Below are 25,902 nucleotides of genomic sequence, written 5' to 3' on the forward strand. Positions count from 1 at the left end.
TAAAGATAATAATTAAGTATTCTGTTAGAACTCAATGATTATCCTAATTATATTTTAGATTTTTTATATTTAAAATGAGATGTTTATCCTGTATTTTATTGTATTTATCTGCAGTTAGTTACACGAATTCAGATATGGAGCTTTAATAAGTTGTACATATGCACAATTTACTTGTAATCTTGAGTTTTAAGTAATATGCATTAATAAACAATACTTTACGCATAAAAAATGGTTTCTAAGAGTTTTTGTCAAATAATTTATAATATAGAATATTTTTTGTATATAATTTAATTTAAGTTTAATAATAAAACAATTTATYTTTGGTTTAATATTATAAATTTTATAAAGATAATAATTAAGTATTCTGTTAGAATTTAATGATTATACTAATTATATTTTAGATTTTTTATATTTAAAATAAGATGTTTATCCTGTATTTGATTGTGTTTATCTGCAGTTAATTATACGAATTCAGATATGGGATGAAATCTGATAGGGATGAAATCGTTTAGGGATGAACGGGTTTAAGAGTTTTTAAGAGTTTTAGCCAAATGCTTTATAAGATAATATAGATATAGATATAGATATATATCTTACACAAATAACACACATATGTATATATTGTATATGACAAATATATGTATATATGAACAGATCGCTGATATGACCCCCCTCGTCGCCGGAGATGCCACCCTTGTTGCCGAAGAAACCATCCCTCTAAGTCCTCCTCATCTTCTCCAAACAAACCCTAAATCTAAATAGAACATCACCTCCCCTTTCGCCGATGAGATTTGGAGATGTAAGGAGAAAACCACAACGATTTCGCACCACAACGATTTAGCTTCCCTCCCCCCAATAAAGGTCTGGATACATAACGAAATCCATACCAGAGCACCAAAGATCCTGATCCAAAACCGACATATCTCCCCCCATCTTCGTTCTTGCTCCGGGAAAAATCCCCCCTCCCCCAAGACAACAATTCATAGTCTTCACTAGTAACATATTGATAAGGATGATGTTGATCTTGAAGCGAATCCCATCCCCACACCCATCATTGTCCCTAACGAATCTAGACCAGACCTATATGTTCTTGTTTGTTTTGAGAACGATGGTATTTGACGGTGGTGAGAGTGGTTGGTGTCCATCAGTCTTGAACTTCATCGAAAGATTTTAACCCAAATATTTTGTAGGTATATACATTTTTCTATAGTTTAGGATTTGTATACAATTTAGGGTCTCTATTCAACCCAAATTTTAAAAATTTAGATTGAGGTTTTTGGATGAATTTTGGTTGTTGATTGAGATTTTTGGATGAAATGAAATGGTTGTTGATTAAAGTTTTTGGATGAATCTGGTTTGTGTTAATTGATGTACCAAGAAAGGAGATGTAGATGGGGACTGGAGGGTGGCCGGTGAGGTGGGATGACATCATCGTTATCCATAATTAATCTATTTAACAGACGTCTCTAACGGTGTTAAGACAAAGGGATCAAAGACGTGTGAAAATATAAACTAAGGAGACGTTTTCCATAATTATTTCATTTTAGGGATACCCAATATGATTTTATGTAAACCACAAGGACCAATCATGTAATTTACTCTTTTGTTAATGTTACAAGAAAATATACGTAGAAGTTGTAAGTATTACCAAACTATGCCTTACTTTTTATGCTTTTTCCATTCACAACTCTATTTATATTACAAAATATTAGAGGGGTGCTCACACGATACAGCGAGATAAATCTCAATTTTAATGTTTAGTTTTTATTTTTTGTTTTTATCGATATAATACGATTTTATGTGTTTTGAGAAAAAAAAAATATTTTTATTTTTTGAATGAAATATAAATTTAAAAAAATAAATCGATATTATTTTCAAATTAACTATTTAATAGTTTTCATTTTTTGATGTAACTTCTTAAATTTAATTTTTATTATAATTTAATTTAAATTTAATAACAAAGTAATTNCGTATTATAATATTAACAGAGACAGAATAAAAGTTAACATTAAAATTAAGATGTATCTCACTACATGCAATTATCCTTTCAATATAATTTTATATAAAAATAACAATTAAACATTCTGTTAGATTTCAATGATTATGTTAATTATATTTTATATTTTTTATATTTAAAATAGATGTTTATTCTGTATTTGATTATGTTTATCTGCAGTTAGTTACATGAATTTAAAAATGAAGTTTTAATAAGTTGTATTTATTCAAAATTACTTGTAATCTTGAATTTTAAATAATATGCATCAATAAACAATACTTCATGTATAAAAAATGATTTTTAAGAGGTTTTGTCAAATATTTTATAACATAGTATAAATATAAAAACATAAAAAAACACATTTTTTAAAAATTATTTGTACATTCAAATAGTAATTTTATTATTGTAAAATAATTTTGATAAATATTTTACTATGAAAATAAATCAATTTTTCAAAAATAAAAAAGGAAAATAAAGTTTAGGGTTTTAATTGTAATTACTTAAAACATGAGGTGGTAAAGTTGAAACCTATCAAATTACAATACACCGTCTTCAATATTTGGAGCAAAGGCCGAATCTGAAACCATCTCCCACACACTCACGCACGGAGCTTAAACCCTTCTCTCGTTCAGCTCCGAAACCCTTCCTCAGGCCACCCACCGTCAGTCTCTCCGGCAACGCTTCGGGTTAGCTTTCTTTATACCTTGATGTTTAGATACATTTTCCATTGATTGATAACTTTATGTAATTGATTTCTTCTGTATATACGTCAAAAACAAAAACCTAAATTGATGAAATCAATTGATAGTATAGTTATTGTTACATCGTCTTTTCTTTCCATTTTCTCTGCTAACCCTCGGTTTTGAGTTGTGAAATCTTGTGTAGTTAGATTTTTAATTATTATTACAAGTATATATATCTATTTGAAAGATTTTACTGACTCGGTCCCGAAGGAAAGGTTTGCGGAGGTGTAACAGATTATTTTCAACCTCACATTTGAAATGGATTGGAATTAATGGAATTTTGAGGAATAATAAATAATGTATGTGTTTAATTTGTAATAATCTTTTTGAAATGGAAAAGCACTTGTTTTAGTGGAATGACAAATTTTTTTTTTGGAATGGAAGGAGTCCAAGTATAGGAAGCAATGTTAATGTTTGGTTAAAAAATTTCTGAAAAAGAGTCGAATGTGTCTTTATGGGTATTGATGTACCATGAAAATGTTAGGGTTTTGGTGATAGCAGGATGGATGACAGCTTGTATGATGAGTTTGGAAACTACATTGGACCTGAAATCGAGTCTGATCAGGATAGTGATAGAGAGGATGAAGATGAAGATCTCCCAGAAAAGCCCGAGGATGATAGGGCTGAGTCTGATGAAGAGAATGTGGGTGCTGGACCCAATGGGTGGATAACTACTACTGATGACGTTGATATGGAAAATCAGATTGTTCTTGCAGAGGATAAAAAGTATTACCCTACTGCAGAAGAGGTGTATGGTGAAGAGGTGGAAACACTAGTAATGGATGAGGATGAACAGCCCCTTGAGCTACCCATAATTAAACCGGTTAGGGATATTAAGTTTGAAGTGGGTGTTAAAGATTCGTCCACCTATGTGTCGACCCAATTTCTTTTGGGTCTCTCATCGAATCCTACCTTGGTTAGGAATGTTGCTTTGGTTGGACACTTGCAGCATGGGAAGACAGTCTTCATGGATATGTTGGTTGAGCAAACTCACCATATTTCTACTTTTGATCAAAACAGCGAGAAGCATATGAGATACACTGATACAAGGATAGATGAGCAAGAGAGAAGGATATCAATCAAGGCAGTTCCTATGTCACTTGTTCTCGAGGACAGCAATTCGAAATCCTATATGTGTAATATCATGGATACACCTGGTCATGTCAATTTTTCTGATGAAATGACTGCTGCCCTCAGGCTTGCTGATGGGGCAGTGTTGATAGTTGATGCTGCTGAAGGAGTCATGGTATGTGCTACAACATTTTTTTGATCTTACATTAAAATATAAATTTGTAAATCCATAAACAAGAGTTTTTTGGCCACTTATAGTTGTGGTGAAATCATATTGTGCTTCTGCGCATTTTATGCAGTATCTGTCTGTTGCAAGTTTTTTTGAGGTATATAATACTTATATGTCACAAATACTCACTCATGCTCCTTGCCTCTGGTGAGGTTTGAACCCTTGACCCCTAGGAGGCTAGGGTTTACTGGTAACCGGGATGCTGCTGGGCCAATGGTCCTTTTGTTGCCCGTTGCAAGTTGTTAGTGCATTGTGTTTTATCTGCTAGCTTGCTTTGTGTTGGTTCTGTTTGTTCCTGTTAATTTCGCTTGTAATGCATTTTTGAGAGATATTACAGAAACTGTAAGTTTATGGCATGAGTTTTTGTTAGTTGTTACTGCCATGTATACATTCTTTAATTATCAATGAAGCTGCTCAATTTGCAGGGAGGTAACCTGTAGCTAACATGACTTGGTTGTTTTCTAAATTATGGAAGATGTTCTATTTCTATCCAGCTGAATTTGTTGAAACAATTTTGACTTCAAGTAGTTCACTTTCTTCTCACCTTTGTAGGCTCATCATTAGTGTTCCTGGTTGCAATGAATATTGATACATTCATATATTTGTGTGATTCAAATTATCTTTTTGTTGCATGTATGTGCTTTGGAATGTAATGCTTTGACCTTGTATTATTGACTAAATCAGCGCCAAATAATGTTACCAATAAAACAAATTTAACATCTCTTTAATGTATGGTGACACCAAGGTGTTTATCTCTTATAGGACAACATAAATCTATATATGAATTATGTACCATATTGAATTGGAATTTCCTTCCCTTCTGCATTACCTTTTAGTAGTTGTCTTGCTTAGCTGCTTTATATAATTGCCTAGGGAACATGTAAATATGTAATTCACTTGTAATGGGTAAATATTAAATGACATCGACTCATGAACAGGTAAACACAGAGAGGGCGATCCGGCATGCGATCCAAGAGCGCCTACCTATAGTAGTTGTCATAAACAAGGTATTCCTTCTATACCTGGTACCGCTCAAAACAGTCAGGATTTTTTGTATGCAAAACAAATATACTAAGAACTTTTGTTTATATTCGTATTTTATTGAAGTTTCAGTTCTACCCGTTTATGTAGGTTGACAGATTAATAACTGAGCTAAAACTACCACCAAAAGATGCCTATCATAAGTTGAGGCATACCATTGAAGTCCTCAATAACCACATCACTGCAGTCTCTTCAACTGCTGGCAACGTTCAAATTATTGACCCAGCTGCTGGAAACATATGTTTTGCTAGTGGTAGTGCAGGATGGTGCTTCACTCTGCAATCGTTTGCCAAATTATATGTTAAGCTTCATGGGATCCCGTTTGACGCTAACAAATTTGCGACTCGACTTTGGGGAGATAATTATTACGATCCAGCCACTAGAGCTTTTAAGAAGAAGCAACCTTCAAGTGGGGTGGAAAGATCGTTTGTGCAGTTCATCCTTGAACCTCTCTACAAGATATACAGCCAAGTAATTGGAGAACATAAAAAAAGTGTGGAAACAACTCTAGCAGAACTTGGTGTGACTTTGAGTAATGCTGCTTACAAATTGAATGTTAGGCCTTTGCTTAGGTTAGCTTGTAGCTCTGTTTTTGGGTCAGCCACCGGCTTTACTGACATGCTGGTCCACCACATCCCTTCTGCTAAAGAGGCTGCAGCGCGGAAGGTTGATCATATTTATACTGGGCCTAAAGATTCCGGAATTTACAATGTCATGGAAGATTGTGATCCTTCGGGGCCGCTTATGGTCAATATTACTAAGTTGTATCCTAAATCAGATTGCAGTGTTTTTGATGCATTTGGAAGGGTTTATAGTGGTGAAATTCACACAGGGCAGACTGTTCGTGTGCTCGGAGAAGGTTACTCGCCAGATGATGAGGAAGATATGACTGTAAAAGAAGTAACGAAACTGTGGGTTTATCAATCTCGTTACAGGATACCGGTTAATAAGGCTCCTCCTGGTTCTTGGGTTCTTATTGAAGGTGTTGATGCTTCAATTATGAAAACTGCCACCCTTTGTAATTCAGAATACGATGAGGATGTATACATATTCAGGCCTCTTCAATTCAACACTCTTCCAGTGGTGAAAACAGCAACCGAGCCCTTGAATCCAAGCGAGTTGCCGAAAATGGTCGAGGGTCTTAGGAAGATCAGCAAGAGCTATCCTTTAGCTATTACTAAAGTTGAGGAGTCCGGAGAACACACTATTTTAGGTACTGGAGAGTTGTATCTAGATTCTATAATGAAGGACCTTAGGGAGCTATATTCAGAAGTCGAAGTCAAGGTACTATAATTGTTTTACTTCTCCAACCAAATTTGATTTTTTATTTTTCATTTTGTACTTCCTTTTAGATATCTTTCTGTATATTAATTTTACCAGTGACATGCTTTTGTTTTTTCTGCTTTTTATGTATCAAACAGGTGGCAGATCCAGTTGTCTCGTTCTGCGAAACAGTGGTGGAGTCTTCATCGATGAAATGCTTTGCTGAAACGCCTAACAAGAAAAATAAAATTACTATGGTATACAAGCGATACCGCTAATTTTTAGTTCCTGTAGTGCTTTTCGGAATGATCTTTTCCTTGTCTTATCAAAAAATTTATTTTATATTGTAATATTGTTTAGATTGCTGAACCATTGGAGAGAGGTCTTGCGGAGGATATTGAGAATGGTGTTGTAAGTGTGGATTGGCCTAGAAAGAAACTAGGAGACTTTTTTCAAACCAAATATGATTGGGATTTGCTTGCTGCAAGATCTATATGGGCCTTTGGACCGGACAAGCAGGTTAATAATTTTCAAAATTGTATTGCATAATTTCTTGTTATCAATTAATGCCTTGATTAGTTGTCATTCCCTTATTTTACGTTTGTTGTTCTAAATACATTTAATCAACTTGCAGGGACCTAATATATTATTGGATGACACACTCTCAAGTGAAGTCGACAAAAGCTTGTTGAATGCTGTGAAGGATTCTATTGTTCAAGGGTAAGTAGGTCCTTTTATCTGTTAGCTACCTTTAGCATCAAGTGTCCTCGATGTGTAGTTTTTATTCATATTTCGGTTGCTACCCCATACTAAGAATCTTTTGCTAATGTCATGATAATGATTAGTTACTAAACTTTAGTTTGTGGTTTAGTACTAACATAAAATTTAACAGATTCCAGTGGGGTGCACGTGAGGGTCCTCTATGTGATGAGCCCATCCGTAATGTTAAGTTCAAAATAGTAGATGCAAGAATTGCACCAGAGCCATTACATCGTGGAACGGGTCAAATCATTCCAACAGCCCGACGGGTTGCCTATTCAGCTTTTCTTATGGCGACACCACGACTTATGGAGCCTGTATATTACGTGGAGGTAATTACCGTTGCTACTTCAATAGATTGCATGTTTTGTCCATCCTCAGAAACTCTTCCAGAAATTAACTAATAGCTAAAGTATCCTAGATTCCAAGGTTCCTCGTGAATGCTTAAGAGCTGAGCAATATCAAATTGTATATTTATATTTCAGATACAAACACCTATAGATTGTGTTTCTGCTATATACACGGTGTTATCTCGAAGACGTGGACATATAACTGCTGATGTTCCTCAACCAGGAACTCCAGCCTATATAGTCAAGGTTAGTATTCTAGTCTTACCATATGTGAATTGTGGTTTCTTGTTCCTATATAGTCAAAGTTACTGAATTCAGACTAATGTAATTTGTTGAATCTTTATATGAATTTTCAGGCATTCCTACCTGTGATTGAATCATTCGGTTTTGAGACAGACTTACGGTACCATACCCAGGGCCAGGCATTTGCCCTCTCGGCTTTTGATCACTGGGCCATTGTTCCTGGTGATCCATTGGACAAAAGCATTGTCTTACGGCCACTGGAGCCTGCACCAATTCAATACCTTGCACGTGAATTTATGGTTAAAACAAGACGTAGGAAGGTATGTTGTATATTTACTTCCTTGCTTTTTTGATCTTTTTTAATTTTTATTTTCAAGTATTTCCATCAGGTAGCAAGTCAATTTTCATATGCTTATATGTTGCTCAGCTTTAACAAACAGGCAGTTATATAGAAGTTATTAATCCCTATCTAATATTATTGCCCACATTAAGCAAAGGATGACCTACAACATCTGACCATTTTGTTGGACCAACATTTTCTTTTTATATCCATTACTCAATACTCCCTCTGTCTCAAAATAAATGCCCACGATGAAAAATGCATATACCGTTTTAAATTGTGTAGTTATTGCACTTTTTGGTTAACCAAATAACATTTTTGCCCTTAGTAGTAGAGACTCTAATGAATTTCTCCATCTCATGATTAAGGGTATAATTGGAAAGTAGGCATTTAGTTTTAAAAGCGTACACTTAGTATGGGACGATATAAAATAGAAACGTGGACCCTTATTTTGGGACGTAGATAGTAATGATTCAAGATCCATAACTTTGTTGTTGGTGTATGAGGGCACGACTTCCCTTCTTCGAAAATCGCAGAATAGTATATGTTCTACAACAAAAAAAACACTTTGATTTACTACTTTGTAGTTCCATTGACATGCTTCTTGGTAGATAAATTGTCGACTGCTTTTTTTCTGTAGGGAATGAGCGAGGATGTGAGCATCAATAAGTTCTTCGACGAGGCTATGGTGGTGGAGCTTGCCCAACAGGCGGCCGACCTCCACCAGCAGATGATCTAGTGGTTGCAGTCAACATCATCGGTCATACCAACAGAACCTTGAATTTATTTGTAGTTCTCCTATAACACTAGCTATCAATGTACAAAAATGACATATGCATCTGGCCAGGTCGACCCGAAGTGGTGAATCTAATTAGTCACGAGTTGGGAGGTGAACGGATTCGAATTGATAGCGATAACGGGTGAAGTATGGATTAAATATTTTCGTACGAGGAATGATTTTTGTAGTACATTTGTTGTTGATTTAAGGTTTTGCAGATGGACTATATCTTGTTCGGTTGTTTGTACCCATATGAAAACATTATTCCTCCCCTTCATTTTGTTTCTAGCGAAGGTCATGCTGAGTGAATCAAAATGGGAAAAAAATCAACGTTACTTCATTTTGTTTAAAACAATGCAAATTTATTTTTATTTTCTTCTTTCACTTTAAAAAATACAGCCACACGGGTGGTAAGGTTCTAGGATTTAATCCAATGAGAAATAAAAATCTTTTTGGCCACGGAGGTTCAAATGCGGTGACTTCGGGCTAGGTGATTGTCCTGAGGTTAGTCGGCTTGTATATAGGTTAATCAAAAAAAGAAAAAAATATAGATAATTCTTTGATTCAAGTTTTAAACTCGTAAATCACAAATAAATATGGGCAAAATGCGTGAAATAGCAACCTATTTTTTTATTATAGTATTTTACTTTTAGTTTTACTTGTTATAACAATGTACTTTCAAAATAATTTTTATTAGAGTATCGTACTTTCAAAAATTTACCCGTTATAGCATTGGGTAACCTGTTACCTTTTGAACAAATTTTTCTTTGTTGGCGTGTCAAACTTAAAATGATATGGAAGCCACATAAGAAAAACCTATTACATATGAGATAGCTTACATGTCATTTAAAAGAAAAATATAGTTTAAAAACAATTTCTAAAAAGGAAAAAAACCTTTCTTCTTCCTTATCAATTTCTAAAACCCCCCTCCTCTTCCATGGGAAGGAATTGCAGTTATGGGTGGCGTTAGTAGTATCAACAACGACAATGTTGGTGGTGGAGGAACTTATAATCCTCCTGCACTCAAGGAATTGCAGCAACAAAATCGATTGAAGGCCAGAAGATACTTTTCGAAGAAAATATTCAATCATGATGGTAAATCACCCCCTTTTGCTCCGAAGAACATCACATTTTTTCTCATTCGTGCAAAGGAAGCAAGAGGCATCACATCCTTGTTTTCTCCATTCCCCCTTACGGCTGTCGTGCTTCCCACACCAAAATTTTCTCCATCGAGAGAGGTTTTAGTCGACATGGTGAAAGAAGAATGGAGTGTCAATGCGTATGGTTCTATGAAAGGCTTAATTAGGCTTAGGTCGCCTGGGAATGAAGCCGATGTAGCTGAAGATGAGGAGGATGAAGAAGGTGAGTCGAGTGAGAGCGATATAGAGGAACATCTAAAGGTAGAGAGACGATTGGATCATGACTTGAGTAAATTTGAGATGATTTATCCAAATTACGGTGTTGCAGATCAATAGTAGTTATCATTTGGAGAACATAGTTGATGATCAAGACTACTTTTTTTCGAGATGAGCTTTGGTCGTGATTCCATTTGAGATGGTTCCCGTTCAAATTAGTGAACAAATTAGTATGCATTTGATATATAAAATTAGTATGAAACTCGAAGATTTCATATTACCAATCGAACTTCTTGTTGGTAGGTTCATAAACATAATATCATTCAATTTTCAAAATGATAACTACTATGATCTGCAACTATGTTCTCAAAATGATAACTACTATGATCTCCAACACCACAATTTGGATAAATCATCTCAAATATGCTCAAGTCATGATCCAATCGTCTCTCTGCCTCTAGATGTTCCTCCACGTCGCTCTCACTCAACCCACCCTCTTCATCCTCCTCATCTTCAGCTACATCGGCTTCATGCCCAGGTGACCTAAGCCTAATTAAGCCTTTCATAGAACCATACCCATCGACACTCATTCTTCTTTCGCCATGTCGACTAAAACCTCCCTCGATGGAGAAAAATTTGGTGTGAGAAGCACGACAGGTGTAACGGGGCATGGAGAAACCAAGGATGTGATTCCTCCTGCTTTCTTTGCACGAATGAGAAAAGATGTGGTGTTCCTCGGAGCAAAAAGGGGCTGATTTACCACCATGATTGAATTTCTTCTTCGATAAGTATCTCCTAGCCTTCAATCAATTTTGTTGCTGCAATTCCTTGAATGCAGGAGGATTATAAGTTCTTCCACCACCAACATTGCCGTTGTTGATACCACTACCGCCACCCATAACTTGCAATTCCTTCCCATGGAAGAGGACGGGGATTTTAGGACTCGAAAACTTTTTCCTTTTTAGAAATTGTTTTCAAATTAGAATTTTTTTTTAAATGACATGTAAGCTATCCTATGTGGCTTCTATGTCATTTTAAGTTTGACACGTCAACAAAGAAAAATCTGTTTAAAAGGTAACAGATTATCCAATGCTATAATGGGTAAAATTTTGAAAGCATAACGCTTTAATAAAAAATATTTTGAAAATACGTTAGTGTAATAAGAAAAACTGAAAGCAAAATATTATAATAAGAAAATTTGTAAAAATAAGTTAGAATTTAATATATTTTAGCCTTGAAAGGAAGTCAAAGTTTGTGGAGGAAAAGTCAACCTCTTCAGAATCTTGAAACACACACTGTCCTTTCCTTTCCCTCCCCCCTACCAGAAACTTGAAATCTCAACACAACTTCCACCATTCTTCTTCTTCGTCTGCAAATCTTATGCTTTCACTGTTTTAATCCATTTTAATGAAAGATCCAACAACCCTAACGCCAGATCATCCCCCACYACCACCACCACCGCCACCGGGCTTCTCCCTCTTTCCAACCCTCAACCCACCACAAAAAACCCTAACGTTCCACCAAATCTCCACCCTTCTCATCACATTCCTCGCCTACGCCGCCTTCCACGCCTCCCGGAAACCCCCCAGCATCGTCAAGTCCGTCCTCGGCCCTGACCCCAACACATCAAACCCCACCTCCGGATGGCCCCCTTTCAACTCCGCCCGCGGTGCTCACCGTCTCGGCGAGCTCGATCTCGCATTCCTATCGGCTTACGCTATCGGTATGTATTTCTCTGGTCACGTAGGCGATCGGATCGATCTTAGGGTTTTCTTAACGATTGGGATGATTGGTAGCGGTGTTTTTACTCTACTTTTTGGATTAGGGTTTTGGCTTGATGTTCATTTGTTAGGTTATTTCGTCATGATTCAGATTTGTTGTGGGGTTTTTCAGTCGATTGGGTGGCCTTGTGTGGTAGCCGTAATGGGGAATTGGTTTGGAAAATCGAAAAGAGGATTGATCATGGGGGTGTGGAATTCACATACTTCTGTGGGTAACATCATTGGATCCATTGTTGCATCATCGGTTCTAGGGTTTGGTTGGGGCTGGGCATTTGTGTTGCCTGCCATTCTCATTCTGATTGTGGCCGTGATTGTTTTCTTGTTTCTTGTTGTAAATCCTGAAACTATTGGTCTTGAGTTGCCTGAAGACGATGAAGAAGAAGGGGTGGAAGTGAGCACTGAGGGAATGTCGTTGGTTAACTTGCAGAAAGTAGAATCCGAAGAAGATGATGATAACGAACGATTGGCTGAATCTTCTTCAAACGGGGTTTCTTCTTCGGCTGCGATCGGGTTCTTAGAGGCGTGGAGGTTGCCAGGAGTTGCACCATTTGCATTCTGTTTGTTCTTCTCGAAGCTCGTTGCTTACACTTTCTTGTATTGGTTACCCTTTTACATAAGGCACACAGGTATGCCTTTATTCACCATTTTCGACATCGCTGTCATCATTTACAGGTTTCTTGATCTTATATTCTGTTAATTCAATTCATATAATGTTCTCATGGACTTATATTATCATCATTTCAAGATTTCTTGAAATGATCATTGGTTGTTAATACCATTATCATCATTTCCAGGTTTCTTGATCTTACGATCTTATAATTCAATTCATATAATGCTCCCATTGGCCTATATTCAAGTTTCGATCCAAATACCATCATTTCAAGAATTCTTGATTATGATAATTGGTTGTTAATATCAATAACCGAACCAATGTTATAAACCAGTCACAAAAAAGTTGGCATATGTGGACATGTTGGCTTTAGACATTTACGAGGACATGACTCTGATAGGAGTTCTTGGAGACGCACGATTTGAGTAGAGCAGACTAGGGGTGGGGATGTGGTCGGGAGGAAGGGAGCTGGAGAGGTAGAGTGTAGGGGATAGTATAGTGAGTCGGTAATTAGGTTACCAGAACCTTAGGAGTGTGCAGTTTCCGCAACATGGTTATGTTTTTCCTGTACTTGCTGCTATTTATATTGTTGTTGCTTACTGATATATAGTTTTCAAAATTTAGCATATATGCCTTTCTCTAGCTCTAGTTGTATTGCTGTTGTTTACTCATATCTAGCTTTCCGAATTTTAGCATATATGTAGTTCTCCCTTTCAAACACTTTTCACTAGCGAAGGGTATTCATGGATAGAGGTCAGACCTGTGTACATTTTACCTCTTAGTGGGATATCATGTGCTAGTTTGGTTTGGTTTAATTGAATGTACACTTATGGTTTGATTTTTCGTTTTTTGTATTAAGCTGTTGCTGGTGTGCATTTATCTCATAAAACTGCTGGAATACTCTCGACGGTATTTGATATCGGAGGAGTCATTGGCGGGATTTTGGCTGGATATATATCTGATCTAATCGAAGCTCGGGCAGTCACTTCAATCATATTCTTGACGCTATCAGTTCCTGCACTTATTTTCTACCGTTTATATGGAAGCATTTCTATGTTTAGCAATGTTTTCTTGATGTTCCTTTCTGGGTTACTTGTGAACGGTCCATATGCGCTAATTACAACAGCCGTTGCAGCCGATCTTGGTACACAAAGCTCGATTAAAGGTAATTCTCGAGCGTTAGCCACAGTGAGTGCAATCATCGATGGCACTGGTTCGGTTGGTGCAGCCCTTGGTCCACTTTTAGCCGGATATATATCAACAAGAGGATGGAACAGCGTGTTCTTTATGCTTATACTATCTCTATCGATTGCTGGTTTGTTATTGATTCGAGTTGTTAGAACCGAGATTAAAGGGAAAGTAAACGAGGGAAAATGGCTTCGGTTTAGTGCAATTGCATATTGAGCAAGAGTTGATCAGCCATTCGTGTTGTAGTGTCGCCCATGCATATTGTATTTTTCTTCGGTAACCATGGGTTTCTGAGCCAGCTTGCATGCACTTCTACTAATCTCATAGTACCCTGAAGATAACAGTCAGAAAAATCATCTGCATTAGCCCTGAAACACATTTATTTGTCAATTGAGCTGGCGTTTATTCGTACCGTAATTGGAGGCCTTTTTTGGAGCAGTTTAAGATGTATACATATAAGATTTTGTGTATTTTCATGTATAGATTAGATACAAAAACTACACTTAATATGTTCATGGATCGAGTGTAAATTCATAGATAAGGTACATAAATATGTATAAACTTTACAGATTGTTTCCCTTGTTCTACATGAATATATTTACAAAAGCTACAAACAGTCAGAAATAACAATTCAGTAAAATGAGAGCAAAAGGAAAAAGCTCTTTTACCCTTCAAGATGGAATTTAAGATTAAGCAGGCCTTCTGCAGAAATGCTTCTCCGAACTCTACCTCTCTGCACCACCACAGGTGGTGGTGGCTCCGCCTGAAAACACACAACCACCACTGTCAAATTATCAATCGCTCCTCTCTTCATTGCTTCCTCCACCATATCCTTGCAGCAACGCTTCACATCGTTGTGATCCTGCAGCCGACGCCTGATAAAATCCACTGCATTTTGGTTCCTGAAAACATCCCAAATTCCATCGCTTCCTATGATCAAGAACTCATCTTCTTTAGTTAGTGTGACCAGTTTGAGCTCGGGTTCGGCACTCAAAGGGCCAACCTGTTCGCCACTTTCTTTTAGGCCTTTGATGTGCCAGTTACCTATGGCTCGAGTCACACCTAATTGACCGTTCAAGTAGCCATCTTCCACGAACCCACCTAAAGATTCGACTCGAACCCTTTCTTTGTGACAGCATGGCCTGTGATCTTTTGACATCTCAAAAGCTAATCCGTTTCGAGACAGAACTGCCCTACAATCTCCAGCATTTGCCACAAGAAGAGATCTGAACAGATGTTAGTTGGTGTTAATCGTGGAACTGCAAATTATCTTTATGACGGTAGGATGGATTTTGGTTCCTAACGGTCTTCTAGAGGGAAAACTTAGACCTTTGCGTTTGGTACGTGTGCTAGACTGGACGAGACTTACTTGACATGATGGACGGACGAGAGTGAGGCGGGTGAAGGGATTTTGTAGAGTTTTAGGGTTTTAATGTGACATGGGTAGTTTAGTAATTTATTAATCTTGTCCCCATCACCCAAATTTTTGTTTCACTTATTCTGGTGGTATAGAAAAAATGCATCTTTGTCCTACTTAGGTCCTATACTGTCCCGATCTAGTGTCGTGCCAAACATGGGACAACAAGAATTTGTACTGCGGTACTGCCCTTTCTCATTCTATCCAACGTAACAAATGCAAACATTCTTGTTAAGCGTACGACAGAAGAGGGATGATGAAGAAGATAAGTGACTAACCTCCCGAAGATCATTGCAGTAAGTGCGGTCGTGCCAGAAGAAAGAGATCGTTCGGTAGAACACGACTTGGCAAATGCAGCATCCGTCTCCATGAAAGACCTCATGACGACTTCCTCAAGCTCTAATGGGAAATTAGCATCCTCGACGATGATTCTTGGTAAATGATCTCGAACAAAATGTGATGCTCCCTTTCCTCCATGCCCATCAAATACCTTTTCCCCCAAAAGATGTTTGTTAGTTTCAAACCAACATTCTTTATAGATCACATTAAAAGAGAGGTGAAACTAAAAGCTCACTCCATAAAATGAGACAAGTTCTTTGCTAAGAAGTTTATCACTGAAATTTTCAGCTAGATTTGGAATGCATATGTGAGTATCCTCCATATATGCTCGCTTTCCGATATCAGACCAGTCTCCAGAACGAAGAACGGGGACGAAATCGCTCTGTTTCTCATATGTAACAACTGCAGTCTCACCAATGCTATCCATCTGATGAAAACAATGACTTGTTATACAACTTATACATGTATGATTTAACTTGACTCTTATATGCAATACTTTTCAAAAGAGCCCTTAAAGTGAGAAGAAAGTTACATATCGAGGATCAATGATCTAAATTTAGCGAACATGTAACTCTTACATGCCCTCTTCAAAGGAGGCTATATATATATATACACGGAGCACCGCGTCAAGAGGGGGTTAGATGGGTATATTATCAAAGTCCATATATTGGTAAATCTCGGCTTAGATACAATGCGATTATGTGGTAACTCCGTTAGATTACTCTAAGAAAACCGTTCCGAACATATATAAAAGAGATGGACTCTTTAACACTTGCAAACCAAATCCATCATAATTTCTCACAAAATCATGAAAACCCATCAAATCAATCCCAAATGCAATTCGATTCAATTCAACAAAAACATAATAACACACAAGAAAATTGAAATGTTCTTGGCAAAAGGATCAAGCTTTTTTAACACAATTCAAGAAACATTGGCAAGCAACAAATCTGAAGATCAATTATTATTAAACGCAAAATCAGGGGTTGCATTAATCAGAATCAAAATAAACAAAACCCAGTTCAAATTATCAAAACAAAAAGGAAACATAAAATAATTAGAACCGAAAGAGTCAAAATCAAAGAAAAGCATATCATCAAACAGGTTGTAAGCAATATATTGAAGAAAGGAATATAGAGTTTACCGGAAAAGATGTCGAAAGAGTGATCTGATCAGAAGCAAGCTGAGCGGTGCTATCGTCTGCTGAAACACCCAGATTATCCTTCACTGCGTCGTGTACACACATATTAATGGATGAATTTGGTTTCAGTTTGTAAGCAGAATTACTTTAAAACACCCAAAAACACACACACAAAGAGATGAAGATTGGATCAAGAAAATGTATATCTGAAGAAACTTGAAAGCAGATCAAGAAAGTGTTCTATAGTTCAAGAATTTCAGAGAGAGAGAGAGGGAGAGAGGGAGAGAGGGAGAGAGAGAGAGAGAAAGAGGGTAGGAATGGTGGTGGTGGTGGTGGTGCTGGTGGTTCTGCCTTTTGGTACTCCCTCTGCTTATTAAAAAAAACAACCATTTGGTACATCTACTAGATAAATGGTACATCCTTTAATGGATTCTTTAAAAATATATATATTTTAAATTAATAAATATTTTTTTTAAATTTTGAGAATTCTTTAAAAATTATTAGAGTGAGAAAAAAATATATTTTTATTATATAATTAATATTATAATATTTAAAATAAAAAAACTGATGGAGTTGGATGTAATTTTAATTTAAAGATTTAAAATTTTAATTTTTTTATTTTGGATAGTTTGTTGGAGATGTTTTAAAGTATGAGTTTTCTTTTTACCAACTATGCTAATACGTACAAAATTTTAATCTGTATTTTTCGTTTCATATTATGAACAAAAAAAGTTTCACGTGTATTATTTCACCACGTGAAGTAGGGGTGCTCATGGGTTGGGTTGATCGGGTTGAAGACATTTGAACAACCCAACCCAATGCTTACGGTTTGAAAAATCTTAATCCATCCTAACCCTAATCAAAGTGCAACCCAACCCAACCCAACCCAACCCGTACGGGTTGGTCGGGTTAGTTGGGTTTGGTACATTAAAATATTCTTCTAACTTAGAATATGTTATTTCTCTCCTCATATTTTTTTCATAATCAACTATTTGATACAACTTATCGATACTTCTTATTTTTCGTTTTATAATTATATTATAAAAGGTCTCTCTCGATATTTTACAACTGTTTCTACAAAATGATCGGTAAAATCGAGCGGAGTTGGAATACCAAGGGGCCATTTACCAAACACTTACACGGGTAAGCGTTTATCAAGTCACATTACCTCACCGGATAAAAATGGTATAGACTAAGAATCTTACCCGGTAAGAGCAAGACAAGGACCATGAGTCTTACCCAGTAAGTGAGGGAGATGACTCTTACTACGGTAAGCGCTTACCGGGTGAATTGTTGCATACAATGTCGTTTTGATGGATTAAAATCTTACCCGGTAAGTAAATAATAGTGTTAAATTTTACCCGTAAGCACTTAGCGGGTAAGTGTTTGGTAAACTGTCCCTAAGTATGAAACAATCATATTTCAACATGCCACTTGAATATTCCCATTCCGTTGTACATTCTCGGATTTGATCACTAATCTCAAGTTGACACAAATCAAGACGTCAACGTATATTTATGTAACTTATATATATGTACATCAGATATAAATGCTCACAAACAATATGGTACAATTTATTTGTAATCAACAAAATAAATATAAAAACGTCACACGTTTATATCAACAAAGTATTGTAATTATTTAATAAAAACTATAATAATATTGAGATATGTTTTTAACATAAAATAAACCAAGAGTCAATGTTGTGATACAAATATAAATGATTAAAAATAATTCGTAAAACTCCTTCTAGAAAACGTGTTGTTATTAGTATATAATAAGTTGAATAACACATAGCAATTATTGTATCTTCATTCATATGTATATAGAAATAGCTTATCTGGGTAAGCAATTATTATATCACACTATTTACCGGATGAATATGCTAAAGACCAAAAATCTTACTCGGTAAGTGAGGACAAAGAGTTTTGTCACAGTAATAGCTTACCGGGTAAATTGTTGGATACGATGTCGTTTTGGTGGACCAAAATATTACCTGGTAAGTAAATAATAGTGTTTAATTTTATTGGTAAACACTTACCAAATAAGTGTTTGGTAAATGGCTCCTAAAACGTTGTGAAAATGTAAGAATGAAATATTAAAGATTGAAAATTTTATAATGTCGGTTCACATATGGAAATTCAAATGCATTTTTTGGTGGATTCACATATGAATCTTTGTTTAATCTTCTTTTCTTATCTTCTCACGATATTTTGTCTTCTGATTTGAACCGACCCCTTTATAGAGGCAAGTTCAGTTACAAACTTGATTTATGTTGCGAATCTCGTGAGGAGCGAGGGAACTGTAACGAATCGAGTGTTTATTGATCAAATGGATTGGATAAATCAATTGGAGCGCGTATATGTATGCTTTCCTAATACACTAATTCGACCATTATTGGCTTAGGTATCATGAATTGAGCATTTGGATGATCCAAAAGACCACTCAGAACCTAAAGGCTGTAAAATTGAATTCTATATACACCTAGAACCAGGACTCTCACATATTTATATGAGAGATCGACGATTATGGATAATCAAGCACTATTGATAACTGCACAACAGTTACAGATAAGAACAAAACATGAATCAAAAGGAAATTCTGAAGGTACTTCAAAATCAGAAGCTTTTGAATGTGAAGTCAGAGCTTCTGAGATTGAACTCCAAGACTTGTAAATGTGAACTTAGAAGCTTCGTACCTTATGAAATTCACTTTGAACCCAACTAAGGGCGCTGTACCTAGGACCCCACAAGGGGCACATCCCACTTTGATGTTTACGTTATGGCGATGACAGAGGATTAGAGGTGACATTTATGAGTGTGTACTATGCACCTCCTTACATTATGTTTGCCTTATCACCTAGTCAAGCCCATGTAAATCACAACTACACTAAAACACTTAATTATATTAAAATCACCGATAAGAACCACAAAAAAGTTACAAACCCGTGATAACCAATATCAAAATATTTCTTTTACATGATTTTTTTAATTATAAGCATGATTTTCTGGTATTGTTTTACATATATTTATGTTCATATTATGAAATAATATATGTAAAAGCTATTTTTTTCGTGTTATGAAACAGAAAATATACGTTGAAAATTAATTATATAATAAAGATATATTTCCTTTTCACTATAACAATATATGTACCAAATGATTGTTTTTTTAATAAGAGGAGTACCAAAAAGCAGAACCACCATCACCATCTTCATTTCTACCCTCCTCCTCCTCTCTTCAGTGTCCACGTACCCCATGGAAATTCTTGGGCTATGGGGTGTTTGGGATTGTTTATAAAAAATAACTTTTTGATTTATTTCGGTGTGACAACGGTAACAAACACTTTTGAGTGTTCGGGTAAATAACTTATACCGGTGCCAAACCGGTAATAAGGAGTTTTTGAAGAAATTAAAACCTTTTGACTTATAATAAGTTGATAAGTACTTTTATAGAAAAACATAAGTTGTTTCAAATTTCTTCATCCAATCTTCATCTCTTTGTGTGTGCTTTTCGGTATTTTAAAGTAATTCTACTTACAAACTGAAACCAAATTCATCCATTAATATGTGTGTACACAACGTAGTGAAGGATTATATGGGCGTTTTAACCATGGACCGATCTGATGTGAGGTGGTGGCCTGTGATTGTGATACGGTTTCGTTACTTCGTCATAGTGCAAAAAATTATAGGGACGTGAAAAGTGTCACCGTATCAATTTCTTGTGTGACACCATATATGTTTTTGAAACTGCTATGAGGACATAAGTTTCACTTGGTAGAGCTACAGTCGAGTTCGAATTTTGTTAGTGTCATTTTCTTAGTTTTTAGCTTTTAATTTCAGATTTATCATGTTTTTGAAATTTTTTTGCAATAAAAGACATGAACATGAGATCTAACATATGAAAAGCAAAGAACTAACAGACACACCAACAATGATTTTGTGAAAAATATCCTTATGTTTGTTTCTTATTAGTCAAATGGGGCCACCGTTTGAAAAAAAAATCTGGGTCAATCCTTGGTTTCAGCAGATGATAGCACTGCTCAGCTTGCTTCTGATCAAATCACTCTTTCAACATCTATTCTGGTACACACTATATTCCTTTATTCAATATATTGCTTACAACCTGTTTGATGATATGCTTTTCTTTGATTTTGACTCTTTCAGTTCTAATTCTTTTGTGCTTCCTTTTTGTTTTGATAATTTGAAGTGGGCTTTGTTTATTTTGATTCTGATTAATGCAAATGCTGATTTTTCGTTTAATAGTAATTGATCTTCAGATAAGTTGCTTGCTAATGTTTCTCTTTGTATTGAAATTGTGTTAAAAGCTTGATCTTTTTGTGAAGAACATTTCAATTTTCATGTGTGTTATTATGTTATGGGTGAATTGAATTGATAACAGTTGGGATTGATTTGAGGGGTTCTCACGATTTTGTGAGAAATTATGATGGATATGGTTTGGAAGTGTTCGAGTCCATCTTCTTATATATATTTGGAACTGTTTTCTTAGAGTAATCTAACGGGGTTACCACATAATCACATGGTATCTATGCCAAGATTTACCAATATATGGACTCTGACAATATACCCATCTAACCCCCTCTTGACACTATGCTCCGTATAGCCTCTGTTAGAGAGGGCAGAGGGCATGTCGGAGTTACATGCTGGCTAAATTTAGATCATTGATCCTCAATATGGAACTTCCTTCTCACATTAAAGGCTCTTTTGAAAAGTAATCTAAATGCGTTTGCATATAAGAGTTAAGCGTAATCATGTGTAAGTAGTATAACAAGTCATCGTTTTCATCAGATGGACAGCGTTGGTGAGACTGCAATTGTTACATATGAGAAATAGAGCGATTTCATCCCCGTTCTTCGTTCTGGAGACTGGTATCATATCAGAAAGCGAGCATATATGGAGGATACTCACATATGCATTCCAAATCTAGTTGAAAATTTCACTTCTTAGCAAAACAATTATCTCAGTTTATGGAGTGAGTTCTTAGTTTCACCTCTCTTTTAATGTGATCTATAACAAATGTTGGTTTGAAAATAACAAGCATCTTTTGGGGTGAAAGGCATTTGACGGGCATGGAGGAAAGGAAGCACCACATTTTGTTCGAGATCATTTACCAAGAATCATATCGAGGATGCTTATTTCCCATTAGAGCTTGAAAAATTCGCTTTGAGGTCTTTCATGGAGACGGATGCTGCATTCTGGCAAGACCATGCTTACTGCAATGATCTTTGGAAGGTTAGTCACTCATCTTCATCATCCCTCTTTCGTCACATGCTTAAAAGGAACATTTGCGTTTGTTATATTGGACAAAATGAGATAGGACAACACAAAAACTTGTTGCCCCATGTTTGGCGTGACATTAGATTAAGATAGTATAGGATCAGAGTATGACAAAGTTGCATTTTTTCTATACCACCAAGATACCAAGATAGGTGAAACAAAAATCTTGGTTAGGACAAGATCGGTAAATTATATAACTACCTATGTCACATTAAAATCCTAAAACTCTCTAGAACTACTTCACTTGTTATCTCACTCCCGCCCTTCCAGTATATCGTCTAGTCCAATACCAAATACAAAAGTCAAAATTTCCCCTCTATGGACAAGATAGAAAACATTAGGAACCAAAATCAATACTATCATCAAAGGACCTTTTGCCTAGCGTTAGCATAGTCTTTGGCCTCCTAGGAGGCCAGAGATTCAAACCTCATCAAAAGTGAGGAGGGTGTGCGAGTTTATTTGTTGCATTTGCTGTATATAAATATTATATACTTAAAAAAAATCAATACTATCATCATAAAGATAATTCACAGTTCTCTATTAACACTAAAATCTGGTCAGATCTCTACTTGTGGCAAATGCTGGAGATTATAGTGCAGTTCTTTCTTGGAACGAATTAACTTATGAGATGTCAAAAGCTCACAGGTCGTGCTGTCACAGAGAAAGGGTTTTGGTTGATCCTTTAGATGGGTTCGTGGAAGATGGCTACTTGAATGGTCAATTAGGCATGACTCGAGCCATAGGTAATTGGCACTTCAAAGGCCTAAAAGAAAGTGGCGACAAGGTTGGCCCTTTGAGTGCCGAACCTGAGCTTAAACTGGTCACACTAATTGAAGAAAATGAGTTCTTGATCATAGGATGCGATGAGATTTGGGATGCATTCAAGAACCAAAATGAAGTGGATTTTATCAGGCATCAGCTGCAGGATTACAATGATGTGAAGAGTTGCTGCAAGGATATGGTGGATTTTATCACGATATTGTGTTTTGAACTTAAGACATAGATCTATCTTATCATTTGTAGTTCAAAATTATGTTTCTCAATTCTAACATATTTGATTTAACTAAGTGCTATTAGTTCTACTAATCCACTTGTACATGGCCATATATAAATCAAACTATGTCATAGAGGGGTCCAAAAAATATCTCTCTAATCTTGAAAGGAGCAAATCCCATATCGCATGTACACGACGTATATATAATTGATGTTATACCCAATGTAGTCCTTATGGTTACCTAGTTAAAGGTAACATTAAACTATATCAAAGCATACCATGTAACACCCTGTTTTAGGGGCTAATATTTTAATGTACATAAAGTGTAAGAACCAAAGTAGTCGAATAAAGAAATATTGGGGACTTAGAGTTAAAGCATGACCAAATCATATGGGATAGGTAGTTGGATAAACTCATAATCCCATTATTCACGTACGGCGATTATGATTTCCTCCATGGGAACGGTCGGCCCGTGCGGGGAACGGAAGCACGACGTGTGGGGAACGAAAGATTATTAGCAGGTGAAGATGAAGGGCGAAACACGAACGTTGTAGCCTATAAGATCGAATATAATATTATAAAAATTCAAAGATCTAGATGATGTGAACGTAACTTTTTTTCGCATTAGCAATATTATAGGATACTATTTGAAAAAGTATCATATCAAAAGATGAGTTTATAAAATATTTTTGAATATTATATAAAACTGGTAATATGACGCTTTATACTAAAAGTGTCCTTAAAGAACTTGTTAGGAAGTCCAAAGTGTCCTTTAAACTTATTACAACTCTTTTAGATAGAACATTTTATTTTTCTGGTCCTATAAACTAAATCCTATAAAATAGTATTTTAAGACGCTTAAAAATTGATGACATTCTATAGATTCAATTTTATTCTAGTGATAGATCTATTATGTTGTTGGACTATTAAAATCTAATATAATAACCATAAATTATTAATATGACACTATATATTAACATTATTTCTTTATATTATTTAAAAACTAATTTTTATATACAATTGATATTAATAATTTAATATTTAGTAGATGGAAAGAAAAACTAAAGAAATGGACAAGTGCAAAGTATAGGACTCGAAACCATGAAATGAGGACAAGGGCCATATGTTGATAACCAATCAAGCCACCCATCAAATGTGTTTTTATAAAAGGTCCGGTATTTGGGGAAAAAAGCGGGGTGGCCATGGCCCCTATGGTGTTCCGCCCGCGGTGAAGATCGATAGAAAGGTTGAAGCATTCTTGAAGGTCCGACCAAAACGAAATCGTGCATTATATTTTGTAAAGAAAAATATCGTTCAATCGGTATGTGTTTACTCCTATTTATATCGTTTTAGACACGAATTTGTAACACCCCCAAATCACACATTGCATATAACACATATTTCATTCACATAATACATGTTCAATCCCACCAAGGTCCATAATACAAGAGTCTACAATACAAAATACACAACCCAAAAATTCCAAAATACATGCTCTTGTACTACATAGCATCTAATATCAAAATACATCCATCGATCTTTATAAAGCTAAGCACATAGAGATATTTCATAATTTGTCCTTTCCCTTACTATCATTATATTCATCATTTCTTGCAATACATATTTGAAAACACAAAATGAGGGTTAGACCTATAGGTCTAGTGAGATTCCCTTTTTCCCATGTAGTTGCAGGGTGAAGTTCACCAAAACATTTATTCAAGTAAACCATTTCTCATAATGAAGAATAAAATCACATTCTGTTTGAGTCCATCGGACCTCTGGTTCCAAAGACCAGACTTACAAAAATATTTCAACAAATAAGAGGACCAGAGCCCCTCTGGTTCCTCTACCAGAGCTTCTTGTTAAGCCAACCAGAGCCTCTTACTTAACCAAAATTCTCACAACGTTCATAGACTAATATCTTATATATTAAAATAGCAATCTCAAGGATAAAATGTGTGTTTAAAAGGATTTTGTATGACCAGAGCTTCTGGTTCAAAATGCAAGACCAACCAGAGCCTTTGGTCCAACACGCAGGCCAACCAAAGCCCTTCTGGTCTGTTTTTCCATAAAAATTTCTAAGTTCAAAACCTTTTGAAAAGTTCTTTTATAAAATATAATTTAGGCACAAAGCTCTTATCTATAGATACAGAGCTTCTAGTTTAACTAAAACATTTAGTAAAAGATTCATAAATCTCAAATTATCATTCAGAACCCTTTGGTTCTATTATGAGGACTAACCAGAGCCCCTCTGGTTCCTTTCAGGGAACAACCAAAGCTTCTCTGGTTCCTCTTTAATCAAACACTTGTTCCAAAACAAAGTTTATCCAAAACCATTGGCCATAGGCCAAATTTTCCCCTTCTCAATAATATCATTCTATTATTTCTAATAAAAACAACATCTCTGAGTCCTTAAATCACAAAGAAGTAAGAACTCAAATCTATTGTAATCTTAAAAGACATAATAGCAAGAGCTATAATAACCACGCAAAATTTCCACCCTTATATCCAAAGGTACACCTCTGCTTGATATACCACCCTTATAGCCGAAGGTACACCTCTCCTTGATATGCCACCCTTATCCCATGGTACACCTCTCCTTGATATGCCACCCTTATTTCCTCATCAAAATCTATGGATTAGTTCCAAACGAAGACCAACTAAAGTCACAACCGTCTTGATGAAACATCCTCCATAGTTTTATCCACAAAATCTATAGGTTAATCCCAAACAAAGACGGACCAAAGTCACAATCGTCTTGATGAGATGTCCACTATAGTTTTCAACCAATAATGGTTTCCAAAACAGTTTTGTCATCAAAACCTTTAAACTCAAGAACAATTCTGTTCTTTAGTTGATTCCTCTAAAACCTCAATTCCCTTTTAAATCTTCAAAACATGATATCAAATCCAAAACTGTTTTAAAGAAGCAATCTTTTCAAAACAGTTTTCTATACTCAAATTTATAA

The 25,902-nt window shown here is 35.7% G+C and overlaps 3 protein-coding genes and 2 pseudogenes across 6 annotated transcripts; 3 read left to right on the forward strand and 2 right to left on the reverse strand.

Annotated features, from left to right (window-relative positions):
• The first annotated feature begins 2,593 nt into the window (after positions 1–2,593).
• On the forward strand, positions 2,594–9,097 carry LOC112517305 (110 kDa U5 small nuclear ribonucleoprotein component CLO). Of its 3 annotated transcripts, none has more exons than XM_025124695.1 (11): positions 2,594–2,682; positions 3,224–3,985; positions 4,978–5,046; positions 5,171–6,364; positions 6,502–6,600; positions 6,704–6,862; positions 6,978–7,063; positions 7,236–7,434; positions 7,588–7,698; positions 7,809–8,015; positions 8,676–9,097. In XM_025124695.1, the coding sequence occupies exons 2-11, from the start codon at positions 3,242–3,244 to the stop codon at positions 8,772–8,774; spliced, it is 2,967 nt and encodes a 988-aa protein (XP_024980463.1). In that variant the 5' UTR covers positions 2,594–2,682; positions 3,224–3,241; the 3' UTR covers positions 8,775–9,097. The 3 variants fall into 3 exon arrangements, with proteins under 3 accessions (XP_024980463.1, XP_024980465.1, XP_024980464.1); XM_025124697.1 differs by having other exon boundaries at positions 3,238–3,985; XM_025124696.1 differs by having other exon boundaries at positions 3,241–3,985.
• A 1,394-nt stretch (positions 9,098–10,491) lies between these two features.
• LOC112516854 lies at positions 10,492–11,078 on the reverse strand (annotated as a pseudogene).
• A 497-nt stretch (positions 11,079–11,575) lies between these two features.
• LOC112516855 (putative glycerol-3-phosphate transporter 5) lies at positions 11,576–14,188 on the forward strand. Its single transcript, XM_025124089.1, has 2 exons — positions 11,576–12,575; positions 13,419–14,188. The coding sequence occupies exons 1-2, from the start codon at positions 11,576–11,578 to the stop codon at positions 13,961–13,963; spliced, it is 1,545 nt and encodes a 514-aa protein (XP_024979857.1). The 3' UTR covers positions 13,964–14,188.
• Positions 14,189–14,353: 165 nt separating this feature from the next.
• LOC112517306 (probable protein phosphatase 2C 27) lies at positions 14,354–16,951 on the reverse strand. Of its 2 annotated transcripts, XM_025124698.1 has the most exons (4): positions 16,648–16,951; positions 15,739–15,930; positions 15,443–15,654; positions 14,354–14,973 (listed from the first exon to the last, which is right to left on the reverse strand). In XM_025124698.1, the coding sequence occupies exons 1-4, from the start codon at positions 16,747–16,749 to the stop codon at positions 14,412–14,414; spliced, it is 1,068 nt and encodes a 355-aa protein (XP_024980466.1). In that variant the 5' UTR covers positions 16,750–16,951; the 3' UTR covers positions 14,354–14,411. The 2 variants fall into 2 exon arrangements, with proteins under 2 accessions (XP_024980466.1, XP_024980467.1); XM_025124699.1 differs by lacking the exon at positions 15,739–15,930.
• Positions 16,952–19,172: 2,221 nt separating this feature from the next.
• Positions 19,173–22,943, forward strand: LOC112516856 (annotated as a pseudogene).
• The last annotated feature ends 2,959 nt before the right edge of the window (positions 22,944–25,902 follow it).

The sequence above is a fragment of the Cynara cardunculus genome (genome assembly GCF_001531365.2).
Source record: "Cynara cardunculus var. scolymus isolate 2C chromosome LG 8, CcrdV1, whole genome shotgun sequence".
Classification (NCBI taxonomy): Eukaryota; Viridiplantae; Streptophyta; class Magnoliopsida; order Asterales; family Asteraceae; genus Cynara; species Cynara cardunculus.

What these genes read in the sequence shown, in the direction of transcription:
- LOC112517306 (XM_025124698.1), bottom strand. Translation starts at nt 16,749, where the DNA reads ATGTGTGTACACGACGCAGTGAAGGATAATCTGGGTGTTTCAGCAGAC. An exon ending in CTCTTTCGACATCTTTTCCG is followed by an intron (nt 15,931 to 16,647) that starts GTAAACTCTATA and finishes TGTTTTCATCAG; the next exon opens with ATGGATAGCATTGGTGAGAC. An exon ending in AACTTGTCTCATTTTATGGA is followed by an intron (nt 15,655 to 15,738) that starts GTGAGCTTTTAG and finishes TTGGGGGAAAAG; the next exon opens with GTATTTGATGGGCATGGAGG.
- LOC112517305 (XM_025124695.1), top strand. Translation starts at nt 3,242, where the DNA reads ATGGATGACAGCTTGTATGATGAGTTTGGAAACTACATTGGACCTGAA. An exon ending in TAGTAGTTGTCATAAACAAG is followed by an intron (nt 5,047 to 5,170) that starts GTATTCCTTCTA and finishes CCGTTTATGTAG; the next exon opens with GTTGACAGATTAATAACTGA. An exon ending in AGCCTGTATATTACGTGGAG is followed by an intron (nt 7,435 to 7,587) that starts GTAATTACCGTT and finishes TTTATATTTCAG; the next exon opens with ATACAAACACCTATAGATTG.